General features: G+C 44.3%; 1 protein-coding gene across 1 annotated transcript in view; it reads right to left on the reverse strand.

The window, feature by feature from the left end:
• The window catches only part of ablim2 (actin binding LIM protein family, member 2), a 206,714-nt gene extending 198,888 nt beyond the window's left edge, over positions 1-7,826 (reverse strand). The window contains exon 1 of the mRNA XM_037674776.1: positions 7,588-7,826. Within this exon, the coding sequence (XP_037530704.1) occupies positions 7,588-7,603 (16 nt within the window). The 5' untranslated portion in view covers positions 7,604-7,826. The remainder of the gene's footprint in view (positions 1-7,587) is intronic.

The following is a 7,826-nucleotide window of genomic DNA, read 5'->3' on the forward strand; positions in this document are numbered from 1 at the left end:
GGACTGATGAAGTCTTTTGGATGAAAGTAAGGGTTGTCTTTGCTGGCTTCCTTCTCCAGCAGAGCTCTGATAACGAACCAGCTTTTTGTAGAACTTGGATGGTTCAGATAAACTCTAAGCAAAGTACTCAACATAGAACAGGGTCACTTATAAACATGAAACAAAATGTGGATTAGCAATAAAGACACAGTGCTAATTTTAGCTCTGATGCTGAAATTTCTGAGTTTAATAAATTTGCTCATGAATTATGTCAAAGCAAAACAAAGAAAGCATTATTCCCTTTTTGTTTAAAACTTTATTTATTTTTGCACGTGATGAAAACAATGTTGACCCTTTGGCACCTGTTAGATACTTAGAAGATGGAGTTATTATTGGTGTTGGGCATTGAGTCTCAAGAATCGATTAGAACCGGGACTAACGTTCCAGTTCTCCCAGATTTTTTTATTTTTTTTATTCCTACTTTTGATGCCTAATCCGCCGAAGAAGAAGAAGAAGCCACCCGCTGCATAAAGTTAATGAAGCTTACATAGAAAAGAAGAAGAAGTAAATATTCCTGGAGAAATTTGGACGGGGACTGCCACGTTGCGACCAGTTTACATTTTTGATATGACAGCATTTTTAAATTTGAATTCAGAATGTGTTGTGCATCACTTGCAGGTACCACCACACCAAACATCAGCTCAATATCTTTTAAATAGATGAGTTATCATATTTTCCCTTTTGACAAATGTGGCCATCTTGGATATTTGATTTGCATTAGGTTGGTACCTTTCTAGTCAGTCTATAACAGCTTACTCTCATTTACAACTATACCAAATTTCAACTCAGTATCTCAAAAAATGGCTGAGTTATACAATAGTCAATTTGGAGTTTTCTGAGTTAGCTGTGGCAGCCATCTTGATCCAAAATGGCTCCAAAAGTTAATCAGTGTTTTATTCAGACACTTCTCTACTCTAGGTCATGTGACCTCGCTGTGGCAGTTAGAGGCTGAGTTCTGTCAGTGTTTTCAATGAGAAAAATTGCATCTTTTTAAATTACATACAGTAGTCCCTTGCTACTTTGTGGTTTGAATTTCACATACTCACTCTTTTGTGGTTTTTCAACGACTGTCAACTTTAATAGTACTCACATGATTGGGACGGTATGAGATAAAAGTTAACAAAATGAACTTCAGACAGGCACTGCCATTTTGTAGTTTGCTTTCAATAAGCCTATACTGTAATGCCAGTCAAAAAGAACTACACTACCCAGAAGCCAACAGTGATTCTGGCTGCTGCTTTCTGATGAAATAGAGGGAAAGTTTTGCAATGCAAAGTCAGAAGTAACAATCTATCTATTAAGCTCACAGAACTGGCAGGAATTATAGAATTCAAAATTTTACTTCTAACCTACAAAGCTCTCAACAACCTAGCTCCATCTTATATTACAGATCTTATTGTTCCATATTTTCCAAACAGAGCACTTCACTCTCTGACTGCAGGCATAATTACAGTTCCTAGTTTTTCCAAAAGCAGAATGGAAGGAAGATCTTTCAGTTATCAGGCTCCTCTTTTGTGGAACCAACTTCCAGTTTCTGTCCATGAGGCTGACACATTGTCCAGTTTTAAGACTGGAGACTTTAAGACTTTCCTTTTTGATAAATCCTATAATTAGGGTTGGCTTGTCATGCTGTCTTAGGTCGTTTTCACACCTCATAGTCCAGTAGACTCGGTTCGATTGGGGACCAAAATTCAGAACATTTGTTTGCATTTTCAGCTGGTGCAGTTTGCATTCACACTGCAGAGTCAGTCAAGCCAACCTGTTCCCCCACTCGCTTGTGGTGGCGCTGCACCAAAAACTACTGAAGGAAACCTCTGAAGAAGACACTTCTTCTTCTTCTTCTGGAAATAAAAACAAAAATGGAGTGGAGTCTAATTTTTGCAGTTTTAGGATTTCTGTTTTATCATTTTTCAACAATGGACTCAGCATGAGTGGAAGATGAGGCAGAAGACCATGGAGAATGTTGTTTTTCACACGAGGAGGCTGAGACGGCTTTGTATGAGGTATGAGAAATGCACATTTGTTTTGGTTGTATTTACATAGAATGCCCTACGCTCTAGTCCACTTCTTGCTGTTGGAGCGGTCTCCGGTCCGCTTGCATTCACAATGTATTCGAAACCAATTTGTGCTCACTTCAACCGAACAGTGACCTTGGTATTTAGGTGGACCAGAGTTCACTTTTTTGGTCCGTATCAGAGTTTGATTCTACATTCATACCTCCCCAAACAAACCGGACTTTCTAGGCAAATGGACAAAAGTTTGATCAAAGCAGACTAAACAGGGCATTCATACCAGCCCTGTTTAGTCTGCTTTAATCAAATGATGTGGACCAAAAAAGCAAACTCTGGTCCGCCTAAATACCTAGGTCTCGATTCGGTTGAAGTTAACTCTGGCATGGTTCAAATTCATTGTGAATGCAGGTGGACTGGAGACCGCTCCAAAAGTGGGAAGTGGACTACAGCTCAGGTCATTCTGTGTAAATACAACCAAAACAAAAGTGCATTTCTCATACCTCATACAGAGCCGTCTCAGCCATATTGTGTGAAAAAACAACATTCTCCATGGTATTCTACCTCATCGTCTGCTCAAGCTGAATCCATTGTTGAAAAATGACAAAACAGAAATCCTAAAACCGCTAAAATTTGATGCCACTCCATTTTTGTTTTTATTTACAGAAGAAGAAGATCTTCTGGAGGTAGAAGGAATACTTCTCAGACCTTCTCAATCCCACCAGCACATCTTCCATGGAGGCAGCTGAGTTGGGGGACTTTGGGGTTGATCCATCCAAAACTGTGGCTGAGGTTGCCTAGGTAGTTAAAAAGCTCCAAGGCAGCAGGGCTCCAGACATGGATGAGATTCACCCTGATTTCCTTAAGGCTCTGGATGTTGTGGGGCTGTCTTGGTTGACACGCCTTTACAACGTCACATGGACATTGGGGGCAGTGCCACTGGATTGGCTGACTGGGGTCGTGGTTCCCCTCTTCAAAAAGGGGGACCGGAGGGTGTGCTCCAATGATAGGGGCATCACTCTCCTCAGCCTCCCTGGTAAGGTCTATTCAGGGGTACTGGAGAAGCAAGTCCGATTGTTGGTCGAACCTCAGATCCAGTAGGAACAATGTGGGTTCCATCCTGGACATGGAACACTGGATCAGCTCTTTACCCTCACTAGGGTCCTCGAGGGGTCATGGGAGTTTGCCCATCCAGCCTACATGTGTTTTGTGGATTTGGAGAAGGCATTCGACCGTGTTCCTTGGGGTACACTGTGGGGGGTGCTCCATGAGTATGGGATTGGGGGCCTGTTGGTACGGGCTGTTCAGTCCCTATGCAAGCGGTGCAAGAGCTTGGTTCGCATTGCCAGCAGTAAGTAGGACCTCTTCAGGGTGGGAGTTGGACTTTGCTAGGGCTGCCTGTTGTCACAGATTCTGTTCATAACTTTTATGGACAGAATTTCTTGGTGCAGCAAGTGGGCGGAGGGTTTCCGGTTTGGTGGCCTCAGGATTCCATCTCTGCTTTTTGCAAATGATGTGGTCCTGTTGGCATCATCGTGCCGTGATCTTCAGCTCTCACTGGGAGCGGTTTGCAGCCGAGTGTGAAGTGGCAAGACTCAGCACCTCCAAATCTGAGGACATGGTCCTCAACCGGAAAAGGGTGGATTGCTCTTTCCAGATCGAGGGTGAGGTTCTACCTCAAGTGGAGGAGTTCAAGTATCTCTGGGGTTTTTTCAAGATTGACTAAAACATTATTTGTTTGCTCAACATTATAGCAAAGGTGTGTCTCAGTTAAACTTTTCCTTAATAAATGCACTTTAATGGTCAAAACAGCTTAATTTCATCTGGGTGCTGGTGTTCATCCCCACTCCGCCGCCGGAGTGGCAACTAAGGCTTTGGCCGTGAACTCTGGATCCTTCATCCGCCTACACCTCGCTGCTTCCCGGGGATGCGGAACACGTGGTCCACTGCCCCCTTCCTCCCGGCTCGGGTAGTGGAGGAAGACTGTAGAGCTTCAAACTGGAGCTGCGACGGATGGATGGATTGATGGATGGGTGGCACACTGCTGCAGAGGAAATGCGCCCAGCAGGAGCTAGCCAGACACGGGGGGCAAAGTTCCCCACAAGGGGGGATCCTCCTCTGCCGTGCGGCCATCCCTTCTGCCTGGTTGAATCCCCTGGGCAGACTGGGCAGACCCAACCCGTTTACAAACTTGCTTTCTGCTGCTCGATTACCGTTTTGGGCTGCATATTTTATTACCTGCAGTTTATAATCTGCAAAATAGGATTTTCTGTTTGGGGGCATTTTACTTGTGTTAATTTTTTTTCTCAATTGTCTCTGTGAATGGGGGTGGGGGGGTGGGGGGTGGTAGTGGTGTAGAGAAACAAGATATAAAATCTAGAGGGTTCTCTATCAACTGCAACTGGTAATGTTTACTGCTTCGTGTCTATGAATGACCATTTCAAAGGCAAAAATTGGGTTATAAATATGGGGAAAAACATATGCAGTGTATAAGTCGCAGGACTTGCAAATTTATGCAAAAAGGTGCAACTTAAATGGCAGAATATACGGTATATGTTTTGTTGAAAAAAGTACCCCAACAGGACCTCAAGACTGTTTACTGGACGACTGCTTGAAAACAACTCAGCAGCAGGTGTTGGTGTAAAGAAAGTGTCAGGATTTTGTGGACAGGAACGAACCCAAAGTGCAGACAGGACTCAAACTCGGCAGATTACAAAAATAAGTATTTTAATAATAAATGAAGAACAAAACAAACAGCTGACGTGGCAGCAAAACTTACATGAAGACGGATGGCTCAAAGGGAAACTCAGGGAGGACTCAGGAGAACGCAGAGACCCAACGAATACGACCCGACAAAGGAATAACACAGGACAGGAGGTTTATATACAAGGACAAGACAAGACGTGATTACAAACAGCAGGTGTGACAAGACAAAGGTGGCAACAATTAAACTGACGAGGAAACACTAGGGAAACACAGACACAAACAGAAACAGCAAAAGGTGCCATCCTTACAGAAAGAAGGAAATACATTTTAATTCAACTTTAAACATTCTAAAGTCACTGCCCATTCCTAGAAAATATCTTAAACTATCTAAAAAAAAAAAAAAAGAAGCAACAACTGTGATGTAAAGGTTTATGACCTGGGGCCGGTTTGCGGTCGATGTCGGTTGGGTGGTGCCTGTTTATGTCTCAGGTTGGGTTTTAGTTGGTCTCCTCTCTTGGATCAATTTGGGCCCCCCATTTAATGTGGGGTCTACTTCCCCCTGTCACTCTCCCTTCCGGTGGTGGGCCCCCCTGCCACCGGTGCATTGGCGGCTCTCAGCATCTGGGGCTGGGTGGTGGGGTGTGTGCAGGCCTGCCCTGGTGGCTGCCTGCCGGGGCCTGGGTGCCCTGGCTCTGTCGGGCTTCTGTTGTGGGGTGGTATGACCTCGGGACTCAGGGCTTGGTGTCCATGGCCGGATCTACTCTGGAGGGACGGGTTGTCGGTGGAACTTGTGGACTCATCGCTGCAGCCTCCTGGGGTTTTTGCATTGTGGTTGCTGGGATCGCCCGGGGCTTCCCTTTACTTCTCTCTGGGGGGTGCAGTTGTCTCTGCTGGGGGACTCACGGAGCTCCGGGCTTGGGGACCGCTGTGTGTCTGTGGCTCCGGTCTTCCCTGTGTTACCATCGTGTTCTGTGGGGATGGGTCTGTGGGTCCCCACATCCACTATTGAACATTTTTTATGGAGAAACCTCATAGTGATAAGCATGCTCACACAGGTGTTGAGATTCAGGTGTTTATCAGATACACACTCAATTGGGTTGTGATGACCACTAAATATATCTTGTATTACCATGTACTGTATAAAATACTTTCTAATGATGTTATAAGTATCATTATATATGTTTTTGTTTTCTTTTACCCTTTATTTATCCAGGTAGTCTCATTGAGCCACGAGAACTCATTTTCAAGAGAGACCTGTTTGGGGAGCAGATGGTGGGGGTTAGGGGCCTTGCTCAGGGGCCCAGGGTGGGGCGAATGAGGGTGGAGGGAGGTGTGGGTGTTTCATCTTTTCCACCCACATTTTTGATGTTGATGGTACCGGGAGGTGAACCTGCGACTTTCTGATCACAAGCCCATCTTCTAGCCTCTGTGCCACCACTCCCCCCCTAATGTTGCTTGTTGTTGTGGTTTCTTGGTTTTGCCTTGTTTTCTTTTTCTTTCCGCAGGTCTAGAGTCAGACTTTAATGATGATGATTTATGTTCTCTTTATGGATCTCTCTCCTCTATTCCTATCTCCTTCTTTAACCCTTCTCCCACTTTTCTGCTTTGTTATCTTCTTTGTTTTCCGTCCCCGTGTCCATTACATCTGGAACAAACCCAAAGCGTATTCTAATAAAATTTAATTTATATATCAAGTGGAGCATTAAGGCCAGCCATAATGCTCTGTTGTGAAAGTAAATCTGTTGGGCATCACTTTGACACTCAGACAATAATTCTGAGTGTCACAATGCCGGACAGGACAAGGGAGAAAAAAAAAAAGAAAAAAAAAAAAGTTTATGAAATTATTTTACTTTGAATTTGTTTTAAAGCAGGGGTGTCAAACTCATTTACAAACGGGGGGCCGGAATTAAAATCTTTTTCAAACTAAGGGCCAATTTCAGAATCTACATGAACTCAAGTTAGATACCCAGCATTTTTTCTTAGTTGCAGGTTCCTCAACAAGAGTTTGATTGGTCTCATTTGATGTTCCCGCTTCACTTTCGATATCATCATCAAAGATTACTGGAAAAAATCAAATAATAAAAGTACTTTTAACATATCATCTTGAGGTCCAGATAAAATGTTAATGAGGGCCACATTTGGCCCCTGGGCCTTGAGTCGCTCAAAGCTCTAGAACAGGTAAATATTTATTGCTTGCATGCTATCACAGAACCACAAGTTTTTATTTAAATATTTATTTTACCGCTCAAGATACAGAACAAAATATAGGCTGCCTGAACAACACCAGAGCTAAAAGATGTTTACTGTAAAAATGTACTTTTTACTTCACTGTTTCCTCACAGTACAGAAACTTTCAGCTTCGACAATTCTATAAACGTATCATTTCCTCGTGCAGAACAATCCCCCCCCTCCAGGACAGGCTGGACACAAAGCTGTCCCCTGTCCTCCTCAGAGACAAACACATGCAGCTGCAAACAGCAGGAGTCTGAGCCCAGCCTGAAGCAGAGCCACTGCAGGGCCTTCTAACATGCACCCAACCAACTAAGGACGACACCACCCACCCACCCATCCTGAGCTCACATACAGGGACGTCTGTGAACCGTGTCTAATTTAACAAAAACCTTTTGTTTTGATGTTTTTACATTAGAATGATGTCACAGACTCTGACAGCAGCTCAAACAATGACAGAGCAGATACAGACACACTGACCTCCAAATATGAATAGGCTTGCTAAAATCTGTTAACATTCAATAAATATAATTAGGCTTGCTAATACCTGTTAATAATCAATAGTTCCTTGAGTCACTGACACACTGATCTTCATGGGTCTTACCTGTGCTGCTGCTCATGGTACCAGATGATGCTCAGTAAACAATCATAGATGGTGTCAGCAGCAGCCTCAGCCTACAGAGGAGACGGGCTGGTCCTGATGGGGGGCTGGTGCTGATGGGGGGTGTTTCCGGTCGCTGAGGCTGCACAGAGCTTCACAGTCAGCCTCCGTTCTGCGTCGGTCTCTCTGCGGCTCGGAGCAGCAAGCAGGGCAGGGTGGGTGTGGGCGCACAGTGCGGCGCA

This window comes from Nematolebias whitei, chromosome 1 (assembly GCF_014905685.2).
Source record: "Nematolebias whitei isolate Nwh7 chromosome 1, NemWhi1, whole genome shotgun sequence".
Lineage (NCBI taxonomy): Eukaryota > Metazoa > Chordata > Actinopteri > Cyprinodontiformes > Rivulidae > Nematolebias > Nematolebias whitei.